Raw genomic sequence first — 25,989 nt, forward strand, 5'->3', positions numbered from 1 at the left:
TCACATCACTATTTGGCTAAGGTGTGTTTATATTATCTTTAATCAAAACATTTTAGATACTCTATCTGAAGTGTTCTGGATTTAAAGAAAGACTAAAGATGCATGACAAGTAAAATACAAGGCTTAGCCCTAGATAGAAAATAAAATTGCAATCAACCCCATTATTGGTACCACTTAGAAATATTTAATCTGGACTGCACATCAGATGTTATTAAATCAATGTTAAACATCTTGTGGCATCATTGTACAGTGGTTTCAGGGGAATGTGTTATTCCAAAATATCATTTATGATGTCTCATAATGTAATTTATTCTCAAGTGACTTAGAAAGAAATATACTTACAGAGAAAGAGAATTATACACACACAGAGACAGGAAATGTGGCAAAACCTTAGTTAGAATCTAAGGTGTTCATTATATTATTTTTGCTTTTTTTCTGTAGCTTTAAAATTTTTCAACAGAAAAAACTGAGAGCCAGGCGCTGCGAAGACAACGCAGGCAAATAGTTTGTGAGACCCTATCTTGAAAAACCCATCATAGAAAAGGTTTGGTGGAGTGGCTCAAACCCTAGTACTGCAACAACAAAAAAAGTTGAGAAAAACCCAGGCTTAGGGGCATGCCCTGTAATTCCAGTACTTAGGAGGTAGAAGCAGAGAAGCAGAAGGACGGTGACTTTGAGGCCAGCCTGGGCTCATAATGAGATCCTGTCTCAAAAACCAAGTCCTGGGGATACTGAAGAGTGCTTGCCTAGCAAGCTCAAGGCTCATTGTTCAACCCAAAATGATACAGTTTAAAATCACCTCAAATTTTTCTTGGCTCTTTATTCAAACTCTGTGAGATTGTTTTAAAATTTTTAGTTTTCTTTTTTTTTCTTCTTTAAAAAATGGGCATAATACCTACCTCATTTCCCTTGCACAGAAGAAATAAAATACTATGTAAAAGTCCTTTCTAAACTATAATTATAAAACAAGACTGTAAGACAAACAAAAAAATTCACCCCAAATGGTTTTTGAAGAAAGTGAAAAGAAAAAAAATTCACAAATCAGTTCTGAAACCAAACACAAATACTTCTTTATTTATGGGATATAATTTTACATCAATTCCATTAAAACCTAAAACCAGTTTGCTGTACTCAAGTTAGGTGGCATAACAGTATTGTGGTTAAGCTGGGAGTCACAGGACTTGCACACTTTATGAATGTAATGCAAATACTGACGACACGAAGCGTTCACAGTTACATGTTAGCTACTGCTCTAGCAGTAACCCCCAAAGAGAAATTATTTTATGAAAAAAAGCAACCCACATTTGGTCTCATTTACAGATACCCAACAGTTTAGTTGGTCAATGAATTCTATACATTTATTATACAACATATGAAAGAATAAAGGATAAGGCTTACAGAGGTATTTTAGCAGTTGTAAGAATAAAAACCAAGGGCACAAACTTTTCAAGCTTTCTGTATAAACTTCAAAAGTTCTGTTAGAATGGAGACTGACAGGCAACAGAAATCTGTTGTTAAACCAAAATCTAGGTATGTTTAGTCAGATTTATGAAAACTTAACTTGGAGTTCATGCTTCAAAAAGGTGCACAGAACACTGCAGTGGGCATTTGTGGCAAGTCAAATCATAAAATGTTTGGTCTACGGCAGCAGCGAACATCTAAGTTGTGTTCCCTAATGACAGGGTATTGCAATGTGGAGTTCAAACACAAGGCAAGAGAGAAAGGGTGTACACTCAGGTACTAAAGAACCAAAAGAAGGTACCCTAATTTATCTTACCATTAGCCATGATTACTCAGTGATTGTTAAATTTTGTGTAACTTGGCAAATTTTCAAGAAAAAGTTTCTTCTTACTCTGGCTAGCCTCTTTTTCTCCCCTTAAACATAACTGTAAAATCCAGAAAACCAAGGGCAATCAGTAGTGTCAGAGCTTGCTTTTTAAGGCAGTTTAGGGATTATTTGGAATTTTCTGAATATGCTTTGGAATACTTACTTTCATATCACACATTGTAACATAGTTTTCACTTGAGTTTTTTCTATCATCAAAATGCTCACTGTGGATAAAATGTAACATCTCCTCCTTGTAACAATCCTTTTATGTTAGGATTAACTGTGCTTAGTGTTTAAAAAATTCTCCAGATTCTAGCATAACTTTTAAAATAATTTCGTCTATGATTTATGTTTGCTTTAAGCAAAACAAAAGTTGATCAAATTTAAGAACTGTTGCCTTTAGAGTGTGATTTTTTTTAAACTTCATTGCAGTTCACCTGAAAGTGAATTAATTCTCCACAGACTGAATCTGCCTACGGCCAATCCCCACTGTAACACACAGGCATGCATCGGAATAGAACCCCTTCCACCACAGCTGTCTCAATGGCTGTGGCTTGCGGCAACATATTTTTTTCTTTCCAGATACTAATTTATGCAAACTGGTATTAATTTGTAAGTTAAAAGTGACACTACAAGTAAGGAACGGTTAAAGTACGCTTGTATGCTTATTTGCTACTGAGTTACTTCTTTTTTAACTTCTGGTTTATTTTCATAGCAAATCAAACCACACTATTTGGTAGAAAAAGGAAGCGGTTGGTTGCATTCTACCACATCATGATTTTGTATATGCACACACACGGTATATACATACAAAATTTCTGTCTTTGGTGGTTTAGTTGGGAAAAAATAATACGAAAATCTGAGCACTGTTTGCAAAGAAACAATAAAACAGTGGTCAAGAGTAGTATTGTCTGTGTGCTTTCCTCATTTAATGCCATTTAAAGGTTCACATTAAATCTGAAAGATATTTTGGCTAATAATCCAAACATCTTCTAATCATTACATGCTCAAGCATGGATCTTACAACTGTAGCATTCACATGTTCAAATGCACCATTAGTTCTTTACTTGCTCAGATTATTAGACTGTGTGTTTTCACAAACTTTAGGGACTGAGTTAGTCATTCAATAGCACCAGAGTTGGGGTGAAAACATTTTCTCTATACATTTCCTCAAGGACAAGGCAAAAAAAAGATAGGAAAAAAAAAAAAATGAAAGAGGAAAGACATAAAATACAAACCTAAAAATACCACCCTGTTTACTCTGGTTTCCTCATCCATATAAATAATGGCTAAAACCCTTCTATACAAATGACCCAGGAAATAACAAGTGGCCCCTCTAGGAAAGGTCCTAGTGTGTAATAGTGTTAGCTCAATGCTGGTGGTTTCATGTCCACTGCCTGCAATGGACAGCTGCCAGTAAAAGCCTAGCATGAAAGAAACACATGGAAAACAAAACAAAACACCTTTTACTTATAGTGTAGTTCTTTTTTCAAAAAAAATCTAGGAAATTATACACCATGAAAGCGCAACTAAATATTCAAGCCACAACTAAAAGTGTTCAGGAGTTATAAGTTGCCAGCAAGCCAATAGGTTTTCATGGGGGGGCAAAATACACTTTACTTGAAGTGGGACAGGAAGCATCAGTGAACCAAATACTGGCTAGAAGAATGCAAAGGGGGACAAAAAAATAAATAAATAAAGCAAGTTTATGAGAATTTAAACCTCAATTAAAAAGGTACATTTTAAATTTGTTCATCTATACCTACATTCAAGCTATAATAGTTTTAACATTAAAAAACAACAACTATTCCTTGCATGTTGGAAATGATTTGTGGCATGTCACATGTCTGTATGGTCAAATAATTACAACTTTCATCATTTTAAAATGCTAATATTTTCAAGTAAACCAAACAATATTTGGCATGTGCCACTGAAAAGTTTTGACTCCTACCTCCTTCCAGAAGTTGGCCTCTTAAACAGTAAAGTTCATTCTGGCAATGTTTGCTCATGGAAACAGTTGTTTTGTCTGGTTTTGTCTGAAATGCTACATTTGAGACCAAATAAAGTATAATTGGTTCGTTTGAAAAAAGGGACTAGAAATATGCCACAAAATTATTTTTACAATACATTTTTGCAGAAATAATCTCTAGGTGAAGCTTTTTCTTTTTATACACATATACAAAATTTAAACAGCAATATACACATAATCACAGTGAGGACGTTGGCAAATTCACCAATCTGTAGTATAAATACAAACTGCAAAGCAGCCTTCCAAGAGAACAATGCTACACAGCAAGCAGAGCTGGCCCATTCAATAGCAAACACCAAAACATCCCTGGGAAAGGGAGACAGTGCAAGAAAAGCAGCATGCGCTTTGATACAAACAGCAATTTATGGCTAATGGGTGACATAACTGTGGTAACAGTGACTCTCTCGCTGCTATGCATAAAGTCCTAGGACATCTGCTTGTCTTTATACCACTCCACAAACTCGTCCAACAAGACTGGCCCTGCAGAGACAGAGAACAAAAACAACGTGGCTCAGAGGCACTTCCCTAGGGAAGAAGAGGTGCAATGTACAAGAATGGGGGGAGGGAGACCCTCAGCACCCAGTACTCACATGCTCCGTCTTCATCATAGTTGCTGAGGTCAAGATTAATTGTTCTGCTGAACTCGAGCACATTGCACCACTGGTCTTTGTTAATGACTTTATATTTTGATTGCTAACAGAGGGAAAAGCAACATGAATTACTGACACTTAAAATGAACAAATGGGATGGTTTCAATTCCTGTGTGAAACAACTTACTAAAGTTCATGTAGGGTTAACTCTGTCCACTTAAGCTCCAATCTAGAAGATGGTGAGGGAGAGCAAGAGTAGAATTTAAGATGACAATTTTCATTACAAAATCTTTATGGGAGCTAAACCCAAGTTAGCAAGCACATTAAAGAAGCATAATTTCATATTCTCCAAAGTGAAATTTCTACACTGCAGAAGCTCTTTTATGTAAAATGGGGATATTATCTTCCTAGCAATACTGCAAGGATTAAAAAGAGATAACTTATGGAACTTATATAAAGCACTTTATCTAGTACTTGGCACAAAATTAGTACTAACTAAAAAATAGCTCCCAAGAGTAACTCCTAACATATCAGTCAGGCTCACTGCCAAGCTGTTGGCTTGAGGCTCACAAGTGAGTCACTTGTTGAGAACCTATGTAAGTGCCACCAGTGGCCTCAGAGCTTGCCACTGAAGAAAATTACTGTTCTTAGAATTCAAAACTTGAATCTGATCATAAAGGAAACTAGAGTCATCATGAAGTAGTTCTCTATTCTTCTTAGGTAAAAAATATGCTACAGTTTATTTTAAAATACAGTATCCCTATATAAAGATTTAAAACTAAAATCCAGAACCAACAAATTTTTAAGTCCTCACCACTAAAATCAAGAACATGGTGAAACAATACAAATACATAAAAAGCAAAGAGAAAAGCCAATGGTTTTGAGGATGAAAACACAAGAAAAGCTGGAATGCAAGAATTACGTTGTCTCTTCTGAAAAGAAATGCAAACTTAAATAAGAGCAAGGCACAAGGTGTAAGGTTAATTTTCTGAGCACCTATCCTAGAACTATGCAAAGTCAAATTTCGTTATAGCAGGTGTCAGCTAAGGGTTAAATCCTTCTAAGCTTACTGAACAAGAACTCATTTCCAAAGAACTGTTCCAAATACTGCTAGCTTATCTCATGGGAGAGGGTAGGTCAGAGAAATTAGAACCGACCATATGGAGAATGGACCATCATGTCAACTACTACTTCTTATATTAAAACTAATTTTTATAACTTTCTTGTGGAGTAATGTTATGAGCAGTTTTTAAAAACAGTCCCTGAGAAATTGTATCAGTTGTTAAGTTTTTCTAGATCATTACATAAAGTAAGTTGTAAGAAAGGTTATCTCAAGAGGGAAATTGGAGTCAGGGTAAGACTGAGGATTTTTTCAAAGACCCAACACCCTCAATCCTTGCAAGCAAAGGGAGTTCTCTAAAAAGGGTTTGGGGCAGCAGGAGGCCAAGGAGGACACCATGTATGACAACCCAAGTAACCCAAACACGTCTCAGATACCTCTAAGTCCTGATGCAGGATATTTCAACAAAATCAGTTCCTACTAACCAGCAGCTCAAAATGTTTGGGCATCAATCCGTAAAGCAAACAATGATGGAGTAAAGTGCTAGGTTATTTTTAACACAGGTCTGAAGAAAATTTATACTGACGGAAATATTGGCACTTTGCCTAATACAGTTCTTTCATTGATCTAAGTACTCCCCAAGTTACTTGAAGATAAGAGTAGATAAGAATAGATTACAAACTAATTTTAGTAAGAAGGCAGAAGGCTGGTTTTTAACCTTGGCAAATAAAACTGTAAATTCATCTGAAGCCATAAAAGAAAGTAAACCTCATTTTCCTATTGTTATAATGAGCAGACAATCTAAACAGCAGTGAAGTTTCTAAAATGGGGCTGAGAAAGGAGAGGACAGGAGAGGAGAGGCAGAGCTGCGGCTGTTCTGGTGCACTGTCATGTGGGATGATGCACGTGACATGACACGCACACACAGATTCACTCCAAGAAGACAGGTAGCTGCTGACTGACAGAAATTATGGCACCATAATTCCTATGAGCAGAAAAGTACAACAAATAAAAGTTACATAAATGGTTAAATAAAGTATATTGTATATTTGGTAGTTCTAAGCAAGCAAACATACATTTCATAAAATAACAATTTGGTACCTCTAAGAATTGGTGAAAAACTGGAAAAAGGGGCCAGATTTTTCCTAATAACAGTCCCAACATGCACTTGGCAGTGTTTATGTCTAGGCTGCGCTGGTCCTTTTCCTGTTTAACAAACAAAAACAAGGATGAGCCAGATGCTTCTAGATCATATAACCCAAATTTGTATTTCACTTCAACAAGAAATCAGTAAGCAACTCATTTATCATATACCATAAAAACCCTGAATGGAAACTAAAGAAAGGGGGCAAACACAATGGTTTCAGTATTACATAAATTTATTGTGAGAAAGATTCATATCAATTGAAAGATATGCTAATGCAAAACAATTACGTAGTAGCTGTATCTATAATCATTTCATGGGATAAATAAGAATCTACAAGTCAATAACTTGCTTGTTTCACATTTATGATCATAATCAAAATCAAAATTGTTGATCCTTCCTAAAACCCGTATGTTAACTAAATGGAATTCAAAAGTTTTGATTTTCATGCTTAGGAACCAGGTTTCCTTAATAAAATCATTCTAACAGTTTTATCTCATGGGTTAAGTATTTTTCTTAAACATGCTAGAACTGAATTCAGTTCATAATAAATGCTAGGGTCATGGAGCTTCTCTCCTAATCAGAGGATATGTTCATCCATCCACCTGTTCCTGAGGAAAGGAGGGTATCTATCTGTACAATCCTTCTTACCTTGCATGCCACAGACATGACTCTCCTAGCAGAATATCCCTCACTAGTAACCAAGTGAAAGAGAAGGTAATAAGGAAACCAGGAAAGACAGTATATAAACGTAGAGTAAAGCTCATATATTTGAAATTAAGGATCCTAATTTCTCATTCCACTTTTTGTATAAGACTCCATTCTAGAACTACAGGTGGGCAGTTTTAATGGAAAGAAAGAGTGTATCTGGGACCATAGGAAGTGACCTTACACATCCAAAGCTAGCCTCCATGTGTTACCTTAACAGAATGGACATTTGCAAAAGTACTTTTCTACGAAGGGAGAAGGTACTTGGTTATCCCAGTGGAGTGGAATCTAAATGTCCACCAAATTAAGGGAAGGATGCTGGGACCACCCTTGTCAGCTACGTGCGCAGCCACATGTACCTCTGCCTCTAACAGTAAAGCATTCTTTAGTACACGATGAATTTCTACCCGATTTTAAAAGAGAAGGACTTAAACAATACAGCAAATGTAAGGCCTCACTCAACAACGGCAAACAAAGGAGATGAAGATACAGTAACTTGCCGCTTAAGGAAGATGTACAAGAGGTAAGTGTTTTAGTCGCAGCTGTAAAGCATAATGGCTGTTCACAAACAGACCAGTCAAATGGCACCACATTGCCCTTCTCTGTTGGTGGTCACACAACTTAAGCCTGATGATGGAGGGGCACTCTTCCCACAGCATTTTCTACCTGTTCTTTGGCCATGCAAATGGTCCTGCTATATCTAGGCAGCAGTCACTCCCAAAAGAGAAGAGGACAGTAGAAGAGGTCACCTAGAGATTGCCTGCTTTTTGCCAACCAAGCCTCATTGGTTTATTGTGTTTTAAATACTTATGCCTCTGTGATATACTATGCAAGGAAATAGAAATTATCCTCTTGACCTGTAACACAGGTGTGGCAGAAGGCAACACACACCATACTATGAAGCAATCCACAAGAAAAATGAGTAAATTGTTGAGAAACACATGTGGCACCACAGGACTGGGCCAAAATCCATTTGTCAAACAAAAGCTCATGCGGCACTGAGATGATGACAATGGTGCTCTAAAAAGTTTTCCTTTGCAGAGTTTGTAACCACTCACCAACCCCCAAATCTCTAGTCTGGTTTTGATACACATGGTGCCTTCTTTCCTCATCAATAGCTATGCCCCCATCACAATGGACATACACTAAAGTGACAAAAAAAGAAAAAAGATACAAAGGACCTGGACAGACTCTTTGCAACAATATAATCATCCGACAAACTGATGATCACGAAGGGTTTCAATGTGTGTGTTTGGCAGTGATGCCAAAACATGGAGGAAAGGCATCAGACTCACAGGACCGGAGAGCTGAACAGCACTCACTCACTCCTGCTCTGCAGGGTGTAGCCAGCAGCTCGCAATCACTAACACCATCTTCTGCCTAGCAAATAAGAGAAAGATATTATGGACGCACTCACAATCTGAACAGTGGCATCTCGCTGACAACCAACAGTGCCTGTGGGTGGACTTGTGGCTAAGTGCAAATGACCATATCTGGAAACACTCAAAATTCTGGGAACAACACAGTGGAGAGAGCCCACAGCACCACATACTCAGCATCAAAGTGGAGACATTCCCAGGGGTCCTCTGACAACAATTATCTCTAGGTGCCTTCTATGCAAAGGGGTTCCCAATTAAAAGTGAAATGGATATCCCACGATGCTATCAGGCAGCCATCATTATGGGCATTAAAAAAAAATCACCTACACAAATTCAAGGAGTACAGCAAAGAAATCCAAAAGCTCTTTGCAAGAAATTAAAATAGTACACTGTTAACACCAATCTTGTGTGTGATCTGCTGATGGAATGCCAAGGAGTAAGAGGCAGACCAATAGATTTCTCCATCCCAAAGTCAGAGTCTAAGCAGAAAGTACCTTAAGACAGCCTGCCAAGAGTCAACCAGCATCCCTATAAGGCCCATCAAGGTTAAAGGAGAAGAAAATGGAAAATTTTCTCCCTCCCTACCTACTTACCTCTTGACCAAAAATGTATGCTTATGTACTTTATAAACTTTTAATTTGCTAATGTAAAAAGAAAAACAATTTTGTGTCATTTGTCAAATAACAGAAACTGAACAGGTTTGGATGTAGCAATCCCTCACAATATCCAAGTGGACTCCACTTATCTTCCTTACATATGGATTAAAAACAGCAGTTGTAGAATATCAGGTCTAATTGTACAGCTGCAAAGCCAAAGAACCTATTCCAAATATTCTAAGAAGTTATGTATTACATATGGTATAAGTATTCCCAATGCAAAAGACGAATAAGTACTAATGTAGAGAATAATGAAGTTTGTTAAGGTTTGATTGTAGACTTCTATTATTAAGGAAAAGAGTGCCTTTGTTTATGTAAGACTATTCCATTGTAGGTCCTCCTGCATGATGTGACAATGAAGCGTTTTTCTGCATTGTTTTACTAACAAAAACAAAAACTAAAACAAAATAGTTAATTACAAACATGTAAACGTAAGCATGATATTTCAAAAATGAATCTTTAAAGACTTAGGTATCTGCATCTGCTATAGCAGAGACCCCTAACTGTTCCAGATTACCCATTTCTAATTTCCACTAAGTTTTAATAACTTGTGACCTATATGCAAAAAGAGCCTTGAAGTATTAAAATTATTACAAAAAAAATCTGCAACAGAAAAAAATTTCAAAGTTTTCTGAGGGAGACTAGTTGGACTCAAGAAACGAAACATAAGCAACCATGACTGGAAACATAAATGGTGAAAAACAAGTTCAAAATTGGTTTGCAAATATGTGAAACCAAAAGCCCTACATGAAGACCTATGATGTGCATCGTATTCTCATTTGAGACAACAGGATTACAAAAACAAAGAAAATGCCATCCTTCTTAACACAGCTACCTAAGTAAACAAGCATAAAGTAAAAATACAGGGCTATAAATAAATACTGAGGGATTCAGTTTGTGAAACTGAAAATACAGCAAATCAGTCTTTCGAATGGTAAGTTTTTTTTTTAAGATACATATTAAACAGCAAAAAAAAGTCATAAAACCAAAGTGCCAACCCTCTCACTGGAAAAAAAAAATGAAATCTTCAATAATTACGCTCATAGAACTGAGCCAACATGAGTTTAAGGATGACAATGTTTACAAGGCAATTAAGCTTGACACTTCCTTTAAAACAGAAGAAAAAAAAATCACCAACAGTCTTATTATTTTGTTTAGCACTATCAAGTTCTATTACTGTAAGTTGTGCTCTGAAAAAATAAGTCATTATTTGAAACTTGAGGCTTCAGAGGCCTACGTAATGTCAATGAAGAACTCAGTGGCTACTTCCGAGTGAATGGTTAACTCTTCTTGGGAACCTAACTGGCTTTACAAATAACTGCGGAGCAAATCTGTATGGTTCTGCAACAGTCAAAGAGGAATCCAAAGTGAAAACTACCAAGATTTTCTGGGTAATGAATCTGGGAGTAGATGACATCATATTATCCCTGTTCTTGCCCTCATTCAGTCCTACCTTCTGTTTTCTTTGTAATTTATAATGAAATAGGAGGGAAAAGTGAACAAGGGAGAGTGTGTATGTAGATGTGTGGAGGAGACAGGGACTATTTGTGTTGGGGGTTGTGAATAGAAGGACACTAGACAAATATATTGGGTAATAAGTAAGAAATTGACTCGGATTAGAGGAGAAAGTAAATCCAATGTTCACAACGATTTATGTAAAATCACAGAAGGAATTCTGTTGAACACACACCTAGCAAAGTTTTCCTTAGCAAATTCTGGGAGTAACATCCATAATCATTTCTGGTTTAGCAGTTATTTTACTTGGAAGAAGATAAATTGACTTTAATTTGTGGGATCTTTATTTTCCTGAGTCATCTCCTCAGAGATGTTAAACAGAAGTAGCTGGCACCTACTGTTGGAACAGCAAGTACATCAACAGACTAACTAGTTTACAAACTAATCTGTTAACAAACTAACTTGTCACAAGATTGTTTCCCATTAAAACAGTTCCCCCGGGTATCGTTTGCCTCCATTCAACTGCTTCCAGGTATACTTCAAGGAATGAAAAGGCAAGCACACCTCTCATCCTTCCCTGCTCACTCTGTCCCACTCCCCCTCACGGATGAAGGCATCTCTCTCTCTCACACCACGCAGCTTTGCCTCCTTTCTCCCTTCCAGCTGGGCTCACCTGACAATCAACCCACAAGGTTTCTCTCAGCTTCTGTGCTCTGAGTCCACAAACTTCTCATTCAAAATTTTCTTTTTGCGTCAGACAAGATCGCACTGTTAGAAACAAGCCCTACTGTTGTGGACAATGACAGCATTGTGAATTCATGGTCTCTGCTCTTACCTGGCCCCAATGCTGCTGCTAATCAGTAAGTGCCTCACTCAGCCCAGCACTTAACCTTCTCAAAATGCCAAGTGCCAGCCTCTCCACGGCTCTCACAGTACCTTGCCACCATGACCAAGAATGTAAAAAGTCAAATGCACTGGTACTGACTATTCTCAGATCAAAATGAAAAACTGCTCTACTTAGTCTTTCATCTCATTCTGTTTATGGATATTTTGTTATTCTCACTAGGTTCTTTTCCAAACAGGAATCAAGGCCAGATGTTGTAGCATCCGCTTATAGTTGCAGATACTGAGGAGTTTGAGAACAGCTTGGGCCACATAGCAAGACACTGGCTCTAAAGAACAAAACAAAAAGGAACCAAGGAAAAATGGCTATTTATTTAAAGGATTCCACACAATATTTATTTATGTAATAAATGAAATTTACATTGAGGGGAAAACACCCTATGCATAAAAATACTGAGATAAAATTTCAATTATCAGAGAGAAGTGACCATTTCAGCTCTTGAAATTTTAACCCACCATCTTCCTCTAACAAGACACCATAGCTGGTGACAGTTTTCAGTCGGGGAAGGCAACAACCCTCTGAGGGATGGCTCATCCACATGTCAATGGCGGAGCTCTGGCCCTTAGCTGCCCCTCCTCTCTGGCTCTGTCTCAACATCTGTGTTTTGACAAGATTGGATGGAACAGGTGATCTCTGAGGTTCCTTTCAGTTCTGATGCATCATGATTCTATGACATCTACAAAACTTTAAATACATGCAAGTCAACAAAAAATCAGGGGAAAAATAATAAAGGTATATTGCCAAGTACTATTTTTTTTTTTTTTGGTCAGTACTACGGTTTGAACTCATGGCCTCACACTTGTGAGGCAGACACTCTACCACTTGAACAATCAGTCACCCCCCCAATCCCCTAGCCCTTTTCACTTTAGTTATTTTTTGGGTAGGGTCTTGCATTTTTGCCCAGGCTGGTATGAACCTCAATCCTACTACTTACTCTTCCAATGTAAGCTGGGATCACAGGAGCATGCCACTAACCCCAGTTTTGTGAGATGGGGTCTCATAAAACTTTTTACCTGGGTTGGTCTTCAATGGGGATCCTCCTGATCACCACCTCCTGTGAAGCTGGGATTACAGGCATGAACCATGGCACCCAGCCCCAAGTACTATTTTTAATTGACCGCAAGGTTCAAAAGTGAAAGAGCGAGCCAGTGCCAGTGGCTCACACCTGCAATTCTAGCTACTCAGGAGGCAAGAGATCAGGAAGATCACAGTTCAAAGGCATCCTGGGCAAACAGTTCACAAGACCCTATCTTGAAAATACCCATCACAAAATTGAGCTGGAGGTAAAGGCCCTGAGTTCAAGCCCCAGTGCCGAAAAAAAAAAAAAAAAAAAGTGAAGAGAGAAATGATCACTCCCATGGCACTACAGTTTTAGTGGAGATATGATAAAAAGGTTATTTTATCACTTCCTAGTATTGTATTATAGGGGTTTTGTATGCTACAGTATCATTCTAAGTACTTAACATGTTATATACCATCAGCTGCAATAATAATATTAAAGATATTAAAACTATCAGGAAATTCAATTTTTATTGAAACTGACTTTTTAAAAGATCTGCTGTGTTAACCATAACTATGACTTACTTCTAATAGACATAAAAGTATGGTGGGGGAAGGAGGTCTGAGTTTTGCTTCCAACCAAGATTAGATTTCCTTTTTCACTTAAAAACAACTAGAAAACTGGACAGAAGATACAAAGTGACAGCTTATACACTCTGAAAATAGGCAGCACAGGACCTTGATCCCAGAGAAAAAAAGAAATAAAGAAAGCCAACCCAACCCATGACACCAGCTTGTTCTGTGGAGGTCAATTCCAGATCCATACATAGCCAAAAAAAAAAAAAAAAAAAAAAACCTAAACTGAGCTCACAGGTCTTCCTGCATTGGAGAAAATAGAGCATGGAGGACAAAGAGACAAAGAGAGCCATATTTTGTGAGCTGGGAGGCACACAGAGTTCTGGAGGTCTTCTCAAATACTCTGGAGCACACCTGAGAGGAAGCAACCTGAGTCTGGATAAAGAACCATGGCAAGAAATAAGCAGAAACTCCTAGGGCTGACACAGGACTGGACAGAGTTTGTATTTTTACCAGCCAGAATGGAAAGATCTCAATACACAAGGCACACTCAGGGAATCCTTCAAAGGGTAAGACTTAACCATTTCTTGAATAAAGGCTCCTCAGGACCAGCCCTTTCAAAGAATTAAATTAATTCCAAGTAAGTTAATCATGTGATAGAAAAAAAAAAAAAAGGAATCCAGAATGTAGCTCAGTAGTAGAGCATTTGCCTAGCACGTGCAAGGCCCTAGGTTCAATCCCTAGTACTAAAACAAACAAAATAAATGAACAAACAAAGAAAAGAAACCTAACACTAAAGGAGTAACAAAAACCTAGGAACCAACAACATAAAACTTGCAATATTCAGTTCAATTAAAAAAAAACCTACTACTAGGAAAGTAAATAAATGACAAAATGAATTATAATCAAAAGAAAAATCAACCAATAAACTAGAAATGACAAGAGTTGCTAGAACCAACAGACAGATTGCTAAACACTTAACAACAGACATGTTTCTAGGTGTTCATGAAGATACAAAGAAACATTATCAAGATGAGGGAAGAAATGGAAGATATAAAAAGACACAAATGGAACCTCTAGAGATGAAAATACAGTCTCTGAAATGAAAAATATACTGGTTGTGATCAACGGGAGATTAGACACTACAAAAGAAGAGATTATTGGAAAACATACCATTAAAAATTATCCAAAATGAAAATAGAAGGGGGAGAAAACAGAAAAAAATTAACACAGTGCAGTGAACTACAGGACAATATCAAGCAATCTAATATAAGTATTTTGTAATTCAACAAAAAAAGCAGAGGATGAACAGAAAAAAATATTTGAAGAAATAACAGCCAAAAGATTTCCCAACTAAAGGGCTGGAGGCATGGCTCAAGTGGTAAAGAGTCTGCCTAGCAAGTGCAAGGACCTGAGTTCAAAACCCCAGTATCACTAAAACAATTTTTTCCTAATTTAATATAAACTGTAAACCCACAAATCCAAAAAGCTCAATAAACCTTAACCAGAATAAACAAAAGGAAAAAGATGTTAGAAACATCATAATCAACTTGCTGAAAAGCAGTGAAAAGAGAATAAATGCAGTCAGAAAACAAAGAGACACTAAGTAGTAAGGAATCAAGAAGGGTATCAGACTTATCACCAGAAACTACACAGTAAGAAGACAAGGGCGCAAGATAATGAAAGAATAACATATCATCCTAGACCTTTATTGCAGTTCTGTGGTTTGAACTCAGGGGTTCATGCTTGCTAGGCAAGTATTCTATCTACTACTTGAGCCACACTCCTAGCCCAGCCTTGACCTTCGTATCCAGAGAAGTATTTTACTAAATTGAAGGCAAAAATTAAATGTAAAGAGAATCCATCATCAGCACCTCTGTACTTTGAGGAATGTAGAAGGAAGGTTGCTGTTGTTGTTCTGGGGTTGCTGGCGATTGAATTCAAGGCCTTGCACTTGTTATGCAAGGACTCTACCACTTGAGTCACATCCATAGTTATTGAAGGAAGTTTTTTAGGCAGAAGGAAAATGCTACCAGAGAGAAATTCAGATTTATACACGAGAAATAAAGGACAGAAATGGTTAGGCAACAGTAGCTCACACCTAGCTAGAAGTCCTAGCAACTTAGGAGGATGAGAGTGGAAGGATTATGGCTCAAGGCCAGGCCTGGGGAAAAAGTTTGCAAGACCCCATCTCAACCAATAGCTGGGTACAGTGACAAGCACCTGTCATCCCAGCTATGGTGAGAAGTCTAAAACAGGAAGACAGCAGTCCAGGTCAGCATGAACAGATGTGAGACTCTGTCATCTTCAAAATAACCAGAGCCAAAAAGGCTGGAGGTGTGGTTCAAGAAGTAGAGCACACAAAGCCCTGAATTCAAACCCTACTATAGCAAATAAAACAAAAAACCAAAACCTCCCCACAAGAGAAATTGTATGCATTTGGTTAACTCTAACAGACGTATTTGCCTATTTAAAATAGAAATGGTAACATTATGAGGTGTCTGACAATGGCATAAAGTATGACAGGACAAAATGAAGTAGCATAAAATTATGTGAAACGATTGTGAAAATCTAAAATTGCATATTAGAAACCCTACAGTAACTACTAGAAATAATAAAATAAGTAATAAGGAAAAAAGTAAAAATAGAATTACTTAAAAACAAAAAACCTTCAACCCAAAAGAAGGCATGAAAGAATAAAAAAGCAACAACTACTACAAAACAACAGATGGGAAAAAATAGCAAGATAGGAGACATAAACTTAACCATACTAATCATCACATCAAATGTAGACTCAGCACCTCAGTCAAGGCAGGTATGGTCAGACCCAAATATTTGCTATCTACAAGAAACCCACTTTAGGACCTGGGAGATAGCTCAGTGGAAGAGTGTTTGCCTAGGATGTATAAGATCCTGGGTTTGATCCCCAGCACTGAAGAAAAAACAAAAACAGGAAAGAAATCCACTTTAAATATAAAGAGAAGAATAAGTTAAAAGTGAAAGGAAGGAAAATGACATTCATGTAACTTTTAATTAAACAAAAGCTGGAGTGGCTATTTGTATCTAACAAAGCAGACTTCAGAAAAAAGAACCAGAGATAAAGAGAGATACTTCATAATGATAAATGGCCGATTCATTGAGAAGACGTAATAATACTACGAACGTTTAAACCTAATATCAGAGCTTCAAATTACATGAAACAAAAAGATGACAAGTGACAGAAGAAATAATTAGACCTGGAGATTTCAACATTTGTCTCTCAGTAACTGATAGAACCAACAGGTCCTTGCTATTTCCAAATCAATAAGGATACGAAAGATCTGAACAGCACTATCAACCAACTTGACCTGATCGACATTTATCCAGTGAACAACAGCAACATATTCATTCTTTTTAAGTACAAATCAAACACAAATCACAGCATACCATAAACAGACTGAAATCAGAATACAGTATGTTCTCTGATCACAACAAAACTAAACTGGTTATGTATATGGAAAGATTATCCTGAAAATCCCAAATAGTTAGAAAATAAATACAGTTCTAAATAACCAACGTGTTTTAAGAAAAGGACTCACAAGGGAAACTAGAAAACATTTGTAGCCCAATGCAAATACAACATCTCAAAACCTGTGGGATGTAGCTAAACAAAGATTCATTAACAAATTCATCTTAGAGCATATTTAAGTTGAACTGAATTACTCCAGTAACTAAGTATTGATTAAATATGAATGACTGTTATTCATCATTATATAAAAAGATTTAATTCACCAATATTTATTGAGATATTTCTTAAAAGCAAAGAACTGTGTTGGCTTTTTTGGGGTATATAAAGAAAGAATAGTTCCTCAATTTACCAAAAAAAATTAAGGACTATACCTAAACTCCAAAAACACGCAGAGGACATTTCAGGGCTGTTGTAAGCAAAGACAGCACAAATGTACTGGAGTGGAAATGAAAGTGTGTAGCTAGGCCCCTAAACCTCGAGATGGAATAGGCTGTGGGAATGGCAAATAGGGCTCCAGTAATCAACAGCTAGTATAATTTTACCACAACAGACATGAGGGGGAGCACCCTGGGACACAACTGTGAGGCCTGGAGTAAAGCCACAGACTGGACTCATCCTGTCTCAGCATCCTGAGTGCTGGGATTACAGGTGTGTGTCATTATTGATGTGAGTGCTGAATCTATTGTCTATTATCAACATTACTGTAGTAAAATTTCCCCACCTTTCTGAGGTTCACTCTCCTCCTCTGTGCAGTGAATGAAACCATCCCTGGTTGTCCCTGAGAGTTTGTGCCAAACTGCACAAACAAGGAAGTGATTTGCTAGCATAAAAGCATAGAAAGCTGAAAGAAGAATGACACCCTACTGATGTAGATGCTGGATGAGAAGTGAGAGAGTGTGGAGGTAAACTAATGTAAGAGTGCAGGTTGGGGTAACAAGAACTGCAATTGGCAGGGATGACATACCCGCATCGAGAAAGAGAGGCCAAGGAGCTCCAGTGAGGTGGGCCATAGCAACTGACCCAGAAAGGGCTGAAGGCAGGCAGGAGTAAAACAGAATGTGAATTGAATGCACAGAGGATATCTGGGAGAATTTTGACCCCAAAAAAGAAAGTCAGAGAAGAACTGATTTTGGTGTAGAAATTATGAAGTTTCTAAAGGACTTCTATTCACATTATAAAAAACAGATGACTTGGAGGAAAAATCTCATGTAATAAACTATTTAATCATAGAAACTAGTATCTATTCTAGAAACATCTGGCATCTATCTTCTATTCACAATTATACAAGCAATTAGTCTACCACTCTATCTGAATTTCACTTTCTTTCTTGTTATTTTGCTTTTTGAGACTCTTACTATGTACCCCAGGCTGCTCTCCTACTGGATATCCTCCTGCCTCAGCCTCCCAAGTGCTGGGATTACAGGTTTGTAATCCCATCATGCCTGTTTCACATGTCATTTCTAACATCAATACATTTCCATATATGCTGTGATCTTATTAGAAGGTTACAGTAATGGAAAGATGTGTGAAGGAACGCCACAGAGAATTACTAATGTGCTATTGCAGATGCATCACAATTCACCATGGAGTAACTTTTGGGTGCTAAACTGAAAGAGCCAGAAACTAAAAAGTGAAAAAAGGAAGAATCATTTGTCACTGAGTTCCCTGTTTAAAAAAATTTTTTTTTTAATGTAGCCAATTAATAAAGCCTACCACCTGAATCTACTAACCACACAGATATAAAGAAAACATTATTCTGGAATAAAGTATAACGGTAAGGGCTACGGATGGCATCTGAATGAACACAATGCCAACTGGTACACTGGAGTTCATTACCTATTGTGACCTCCCAAAGAACCACTGTCACATACTTGGACTTGACTCACAAACAGGAGATGAGCTTAGATTTGAAATTCACATGATTTCCAAATACATTAATAGCACCCAAATAGAAACTGGACTGGCTACAATGAGCTTATTCAAGTACCTTGACAAGGAAAGGTTTGCTGTTCTATGAGACATTTAAAACAGTGTCTATCACATGTCCATGTGTAAGTTACTTCTAAGTCAATCACAAGAGCAAATAAATGTCTGCACTCTAACTTTTGACTAACATTCACCATGTTTGCACAGAATCAGTTTTTAAATAGCATACATATAGAAATACTAACTAGCATCCTGAGAGTAACTTTTCAAGTTCTTTGTTGTGGCGTGTAAAAACAAACCTCAAAAGGAAATACAAGAGGGGAGAAAAGAGAGGGAGACATCTGGATAGGCTCCAGAGAACTCACCCGTGCAAAGTCAAACGCATATCTGTAAATAAGCTTAAAGTTTGTAGAATCATTTAATAATGATCTTAAGTAATCCAAAGTATTTCTGAGTCGTTCTGTTGTATCACATCTAGGAAAACAAAATAAAGACAAATTACGACCTGAAGTTTTTAGGTTTTTTTTTTTTTAAGTTGGAGCAATAATATAAAACAGACAACACCAAAGGAAAGAATAAAAACACCAAAGTTGGAAAACATCCATAATGACCTATTATTTTGTATACTTGTAAAGAAACTTGAAAGAATAGCAAATAAGACTCCATTTACCCATTCCCTTGCTTCAGCAATGAATTCATCATACACACACACTTTCTGTTATACCATTAGAAAGCTGCTACATGACAATCTACCTGTAAAAACTTCAATACTGTCATCATTCCTAATATTCTATCAATGCCAACTTTCTTAGCTAATGTACAATCCATATGCATAGGTCCCAAATGTTCTCCAAATTTCCCTTATAGTTCTTTCATGCTTGAAGAGACCCAGACCAGCTGTTTTTGTAGCCATCAATCTGTCTGATTGATTCCCCATGATTATGTAGGCTTAATACTTTTGACAGGAACACAACATTTGATGTAGGGTTCTTCCCAGGGTAACCCAGAAGGCTTATCAGTCTGTCCCATTATTGGTGAAATTAAATCAATTTTGACAGTTAAAGTGGGATCCATCAGATTCTCCATTTCATTCCTTTCATTCCTTTGAAATAGCAAGTAATCCGTAGGGTGATACTTTAAAACTGTGAATATCCCATTCCTCAGTTCCTCAATACTTTACTCGATATGTATTATAAATTTTTTAACTTTGCATTTTCCTGATGCTTCAACATTTCCACAAATAGGCTATTAACAAGCTGCCTAGGAGACCAGGTGTGCCAGTTTGATAAAGCTGGTCCCTTGACTGACTGACATTCAAATGCACCAATGAAACCCTTTGTGCCTGCCCCTAACCCCCACTAGAAAGCACTTGCTCATGGGTCCCAGCCTCTCTCCCATGTGCCGGTGCCCAGCCCTGCCTTCTTTCTCTTGGTCCTCCATCTTACATGGCTCACCCAATACAGCTTTTGTGAGGAATGATCCTTAAAGATCCTTAAACACACAGTTGTTTCAGCTCCCATTGCTGATTCCTGCCTGGATCACCAATTATATCTAAAGGTATAAGATGGTGTTTTCTAATCCTGTCATCCGTTCTATAGTTACTGGCTGCAAATCTATAAAGAAGAGTTCCGTGCACCACCTTTCTCATTCTCTGGCTAGTATTTTTTTGCTTTTAATTCAATATATTATTGTCTTTATTGTGGTATACAAACTGTTTCAGTTTGGCCAGTGGTTCCTTAAAGCTGCCTGTAGTGTCCTTGTGACATGTCCCCAACAGTCTCTGAGTACTTCCTTGCTTTCTGCACAGGCTGTGCCAGCTCACCTTGTTCTTTCCCTGTCCCAAACTTGAAACCAGCCATTTCTCCAGGGAGCTGTGGAGATGATAATCTATTTTTACCAGTAAATGACAGTGTTTACTTTTCATAAAAAAGCAGACTAATTGGTATTTTTACAAATTAACTTTCTGTTTATAATATGGAGCCCTTAAAAATGAGAACCATGAGTCACCATTTTCTCTAGCAATATTAAAGGTTTTTAGTACTGGGTAAAGTTCCTGTGTTTCTCTGTGGAGCATCTACCTATTCATGAGAATAGTTAATACATTTAGGAAGTATTATCAAAATAAATATTCTGCCAGTTTATGAACTGAAATGTGGTTCATAATAGAGCACAGATTTTTAGAAATAAATTTGTAAAAACTTTTTTAGCCAACTATAAATAATTCATGATCTATTAAGATGATAATCTAAAAGCCAAAAATTAGAGTTAAGTATTTAATTCTTATGGAACAAAACAATTTAGAATGTCCTTTCTTTCTTTCTAATGCTGGAAAATAAAATAGATTAAAATGAGACTATATTGGAAGTCAGGAAAGGCTTCCTCAAAGGACTGACATGTAAACTGATAGCTGAGATGAACTAGATAATGTCTTTGGCGAGGTGGGAAGGGCTCTCCAGATAATAGAAACAGCCCGTGCAAAGGCCTAATGGCAGAACAGAGCACAAGTATACAGGAATATGAGAAAACCATTATGGCTGTATGGATAGACCAGGAGGGAAAGTGATACGAGCAGAGGCTGAGAGGGAGGTAGAGTAAGACCATAAAGGATTTTTGTGGTCCACTGTGAAGGTTTTTATATTGAATCTTAGAAATAATGGAGACACTAGGCTTGCATCCTGAGAAGCTAACTCATTCTGGATCTCTGAGAAGGACATGGGGAAGGGAAAAAAGAGACACTGAGAGTCAAACCCAAAAAGGGCTTTTTATTTCTAGCACACTCACACTGTACAGTAACAATCTTTTCTTAAAACCTACCATCTCTACCAAATACCCTGCTGTGGTCTGAACCTTTGTCTCCCCCTCCATACCTCACTCATATGGTGAAATCCTAACCCCTAAGGTAATGGTATTAAGAGGCAGAGCCCTTGTGCATGGGATTAGTGCCCTTATAAAAAGAGGCCTGAAGGAGCTTATCTGTCCTCTCTACCACATGAGGACACAGCCAGAAGGCAGAAGCCAGAAGATGTTTATGAAACATGCCTTCCTGAGACACTAAAACTAGGACTTCCAAGCTTCCACAACTGTGAGAAATAAACTTCTGTTGTTTATAAGCCACCCAGTCTATGGTAGTTTGTTATAACAATCTAAATGAACTAAGACATGTACTAGTGCATTTAAAGACAGGTTTTATCATATACACATTAATTCTAGCTTGCGTCCAAAACATTTCATAGGATGGATTAAACAAAGTGAAAATGAACAATTAATAGAAAAATACTGAAAATGGGAGACAAAACAGATAAGGTGAACTACTTCCCATTCTAGTACATATAAGTAACTAACCTCCAAGTTTTCTTATGTACTAGATACATATACCTTACAAATACAGGACTTATTTAGTTGACTCAATTAGCCTAAAGACAAATGACCTTAATACTTTTGAATCTTTCACCTAAAAGTTCCTAAGTCCCTGCCCCTAACAAACTTTCTCTTATTCCTGGATTTGATGCCCCAGGACCTATAATATGTTACTTAGCGCAGCACTGTCATTCAAGTATTTGCTGAATAAATGACCAATCTAAGGAAGGTTCTCAAAACTTAAGGTTGGAATACTTGAACTACAAAGAATGTTAAAGATTATTCTCAATGTTTACCTCCATTTCATTTGTAAGGAAACCAGTCTCAGAGTTTCACCTCACAAAAGGAAAGCAGATTCCTCCAGGCCTTTACCGAGGACCAGACTTATCATTAAACCTTGAATTTCAAGAACCAGGTGGCAGTCACCTGTGAGAGAGAATCCATCTGCATCACACTATGTGACACAGTTCCCAACACAGTCTGATGAAGTGCCTTGTTCCCTTAAAATGGAGATGTAGACCTTTTCCAGGAAGTGTGGCCCTCAAACATATGCACCAGGCCTGGTACTGAGTGAGATTCTTTTGTAAAGACAAATGTCAAAAAGAACCTAAAGGTACACAAAAAAAAAAAAAATGGCTTTCATTTCCTCTAAGTACAAATGACAAATGGACCCAAAAGGTGTTAGTAGTGTCTCCTCTGAAGCCTTGGAATAAAATCTGGACACAGCCATGCATTCTTCACCACAAGGACACTTAAAAGAGACACCACCAGATGCTCTCTTCAGAAAGCAACACAGAAAGTCAGTGGGCTTAAAATCATATGATGATGTTCTTCAACATTACACACATAATTATGAGAGATTTCAGAGAACTTAACTCAAAATCTTAAGAGCATGCTGACAGGAATGTATTTTGTGAAAGAATGGTTTGGCCTTTACCTAAAACTCATTTGTCACCAGACAATACTGCCAGAAGAAAATGTGACTTAATAATCAGAAGTCTTAGATTTTCTTCCCTTCTCTGACACTCTTATAAACACCTCTCCTTCTAAACCTCAGCTTCCTCATTTGTAAAATCTTCAAGATAAAGTCTGACCTGTCTTTCTTCCAAATGGGAAAACAGTGACAAGGTTTCATAAATTATTAAAGCACAATGCAAACAAAGCACTAGTAACACTAGTAACACTGACAAATGGACAATGATATTAAAAGCTGACAAATTCCAAAATTATTTAAATAAAAGCATAAAATCATTTCAATTTTAACTTTAATCCTACAGTGAAAAGAAGGTAAGTTACTCCAAAGATTTTATATCAAAGTCAGTGTGTTAAGAATTAGTACTTCATCTTTAATACCATCTGAAATGTTTCGTCATCCACCCCACTGTATCCTCTAAGGCATAATACAGCAGAAACATTTGTTTTCTAGAATGAAACTGTTAGCAAACACCCATACATACAGACATAGTTACACACACAAGCATAAAATGAATATATAAAACACCTGATATTTTATCTTATTCTGGACCAAGCAGCCCAGATGAGCTGACTAGATGAGCCATTAGTGTAAAACACATACCAGATTTTGAAGACATACTATTTTTAAAAAATGTAAAATAGCTTTTTGGTTTTTTAAAAATACTGACTACATGTTGTAATGATGATAATTTTGATAACTAGGGTTAAGTAAAATATATTAAAACTAATGTTACCTGTTTCTATTTTTTAATGTAGCTGTTAGAAAATCTTACATTATATATGTGGCTCACAGACATGAGAAAAGGCTGGCCTATTTCTATCAGACAGAACTGTTCTAGAAAAATAACTCTCTCTATATATACATACACATACAAACTTGAATTGCTAAACTCCCTCAACATAGTCCTCAAAATGGGTGACCACAGGAAAGCTTGCCCAGACCACCAGACTTCCTTCTGCTCACTCAACCCCAGGGGAGAAGCAGTTGCTGTGGAGGGCAGCTGCCCATCTCTGTGCAGCCCCAGCACTTACTGTAGAGAAGTCATTCCTTTTAGCCATTCCTGTAGAGTAAAGTAGCCCATGTTTTGTGCATCCAATTTCCAAGCGAGGACAAGCATAACTACCTGTTAAAAAACAAAAAAACAAACAAAACAAACAAAAACAAAGACAAATCAAATCTTAGCAGTTAAATGCATCAGAATCCCACCAAACACTTTATTCCTAGTCAGTTAGACACTGAAATATGAACAGAGAACTTCAAAACTGACTTAGTTCTAGTTTGAAAAACATCTAAAGTTTGATAATGTAATACCTAGTGATAAATTAAAATATTTTTATTTTAAAAATTTAAAATTTTATGTCATTAGGATTTTTAGATTTAAAAAATCTAGATTACTGGATAGATTGCTCTGATTAGTAATAACTATTAAAGAGGTTAAAATATGATTGTGAAATAAGGTTTAAAAATGGTGACTTAGAGACACCAATGGAATACTAAGAAAAATTTCCCACCAACATAAGATGGGAAACAATCTTCACAGGATTTAAACTTTTAGGGTTCAACCAATAAGGAAGGCAACTACTTAGAGGCCTATGCCCTGATCTTGGCAAATGAAGGTGGACTTGAATTTAAATTTCATAAGCTGTGACTGTCAGGGAAGGTGAGAGTTTTAAATACTTTCAAAATCTTGCTCGTCAGTGCATATGGGCTTTAAAAAAAAAAAAAAAAAAACCCTTTCACCACCTGTTTTTCAAATGTCACTGTCTCTGAAGTTCGGATGCATACACAATTGACAGTACCCTAGAGTTTACGTAGCAACACTTTTCTTCCTTAGGGATGTTGTAAAGTAACACAACTTCTATTGGTGTCATCTTTGAATTGCAGTACAGTAATACATACTTGGAACAGTATTCTGAATTTGGTTTTTTAGTCTTCAACGTCATTTTACATTTCAAGACTATTTCTACTCACACAGAAATAGAGCTCCTAACTGCCAAAAAAGGATGCCAATAATAGCTGTCTTTTACTGAGTGCTGTTGTTGGGGGTGAGGAACTTTGAAGAACTCAGCCTCCCTTTCTTCTTCAGTCAGAATCAACATCAGCACTCCCCACACCCAGACAAGCTTTTCTGTCTCTGAGGCACAATGTTCAGCGAATCCCTGCACTCCTGCAGCCTGACTAGTCTCCCACCTCGTCTGACTTCCTGCCCATTCCTCTCATCATATGCCCATTACTGTCCTCTGGGTGGAACCTCTAGACCCCATCAGTTCCAACTCACTCTCACTCCTCTAACAACACTGCTAGAAAACATTGCCAAGACTGGCATAGCTCCCAGCAGAAAACTGCCTTCTGCAAGTTAGTAGAAATACTGGTGAAATACTGTCCCAAGGTAAGTCATAAAGATACCTGAACTGGAACACATTAAGACATTAAAATACAAGACAAAAATCCACACAATGAGTGAAAAAATTCCAAAGGCACTTTAGAAGATTTAAGTGTTATTTGGGGTGAGATAGAGGGGTAGAAAACAGAGGCACAGAAAAAGAAAAGAAAAGGTAAAAAAGTTTAAAGAAAAAAGTGTGAAGTCTCAATTCCTAGTTTTCTGTAAAAGCACAACATATACTATAGGCACCAGATGTCTCAGAAAGTCTAAATGAAGGACATGATCCCATAACATCTCTTGCAGATCATAAACTCATTTAGGATCTACAATATATTTATTAAATTGGACGCTAGTGTAAAATTAAATTGCATTATTTATGAGCCAGGGTATGTGTAGGAGCATAATTTCTCATTTGAGTGTAAGAGATACTATGTGGGAATAAGAAAAAACATTCAATAATAACATGGTGCTATGAATTAGGCAGAAATAATTAAGCATATAAAATAACCAC

At 37.1% G+C, this 25,989-nt stretch overlaps 1 protein-coding gene across 7 annotated transcripts in view; it reads right to left on the reverse strand.

Moving 5' to 3' along the window:
- Nucleotides 1-1,045: 1,045 nt before the first annotated feature.
- Dcun1d4 (defective in cullin neddylation 1 domain containing 4) overlaps nucleotides 1,046-25,989 on the reverse strand; it is a 71,423-nt gene continuing 46,479 nt past the window's right edge. For 6 of the 7 annotated variants that reach the window (XM_074042275.1, XM_074042276.1, XM_074042279.1 and 3 more), the window contains 6 exons: nucleotides 24,127-24,218; nucleotides 19,128-19,236; nucleotides 8,686-8,739; nucleotides 6,609-6,713; nucleotides 4,448-4,550; nucleotides 1,046-4,337 (listed from right to left, as the gene is read on the reverse strand). In XM_074042275.1, coding sequence (XP_073898376.1) covers nucleotides 4,282-4,337; nucleotides 4,448-4,550; nucleotides 6,609-6,713; nucleotides 8,686-8,739; nucleotides 19,128-19,236; nucleotides 24,127-24,218 — 519 coding nt within the window. In that variant the 3' untranslated portion in view covers nucleotides 1,046-4,281. The remainder of the gene's footprint in view (nucleotides 4,338-4,447; nucleotides 4,551-6,608; nucleotides 6,714-8,685; nucleotides 8,740-19,127; nucleotides 19,237-24,126; nucleotides 24,219-25,989) is intronic. The other variant, XM_074042273.1, reaches the window with a different exon arrangement.

The sequence above is a fragment of the Castor canadensis genome, chromosome 9 (assembly GCF_047511655.1).
Source record: "Castor canadensis chromosome 9, mCasCan1.hap1v2, whole genome shotgun sequence".
Taxonomy (NCBI): domain Eukaryota; kingdom Metazoa; phylum Chordata; class Mammalia; order Rodentia; family Castoridae; genus Castor; species Castor canadensis.